This window comes from Tarenaya hassleriana, unplaced genomic scaffold, assembly GCF_000463585.1.
Source record: "Tarenaya hassleriana unplaced genomic scaffold, ASM46358v1 Cleome3107, whole genome shotgun sequence".
NCBI classification, from domain to species: Eukaryota; Viridiplantae; Streptophyta; class Magnoliopsida; order Brassicales; family Cleomaceae; genus Tarenaya; species Tarenaya hassleriana.
The window spans coordinates 436-883 of record NW_010966282.1 but is presented as its reverse complement, the minus strand read 5'-3'; the positions used below and the strand labels follow the sequence as shown (position 1 = coordinate 883).

At 29.0% G+C, this 448-nt stretch overlaps 1 protein-coding gene across 1 annotated transcript in view; it reads left to right on the top strand.

Annotated features, from left to right (window-relative positions):
* Positions 1-107: 107 nt before the first annotated feature.
* LOC104820711 (NADH-ubiquinone oxidoreductase chain 1) overlaps positions 108-448 on the top strand; it is a gene marked incomplete at its 3' end in the record, with an annotated part of 722 nt that continues 381 nt past the window's right edge. The window contains exon 1 of the mRNA XM_010551272.2: positions 108-441. Within this exon, the coding sequence (XP_010549574.2) occupies positions 108-441 (334 nt within the window). The remainder of the gene's footprint in view (positions 442-448) is intronic.

Here is a 448-nt window from a genome sequence, read left to right as displayed (position 1 = left end):
CTATAAAAATGATAACTAATAATTTAATGTTAACAATAATAAGTGTACTTCTTAATTTAATAGATGTACTATCTGTTATTTTACCTATTCTATTGGCAGTAGCTTTTATGACTATTATAGAAAGAAAACAATTAGCTGCTCATCAAAGAAGAGTGGGACCTAATACTGTAGGTTATTATGGAGTTCTTCAACCTTTCGCAGATGCTCTTAAATTAATACTTAAGGAAACTGTAATACCTTCTCAATCCAATAAAGTACTATTTTATTTAGCACCTGTTTCTACTTTAGTGTTTAGTTTATTAGGTTGGGGTATTATTCCTTTTGGACAAGGATTAGCTTTATCCGATTTTTCTTTAGGTATATTATATACTTTTGCTTTATCTTCTTTAGGTGTATATGGAGTATTATTAGCCGGTTGGTCAGCAAATTCTAAATATGCATTTTTAGG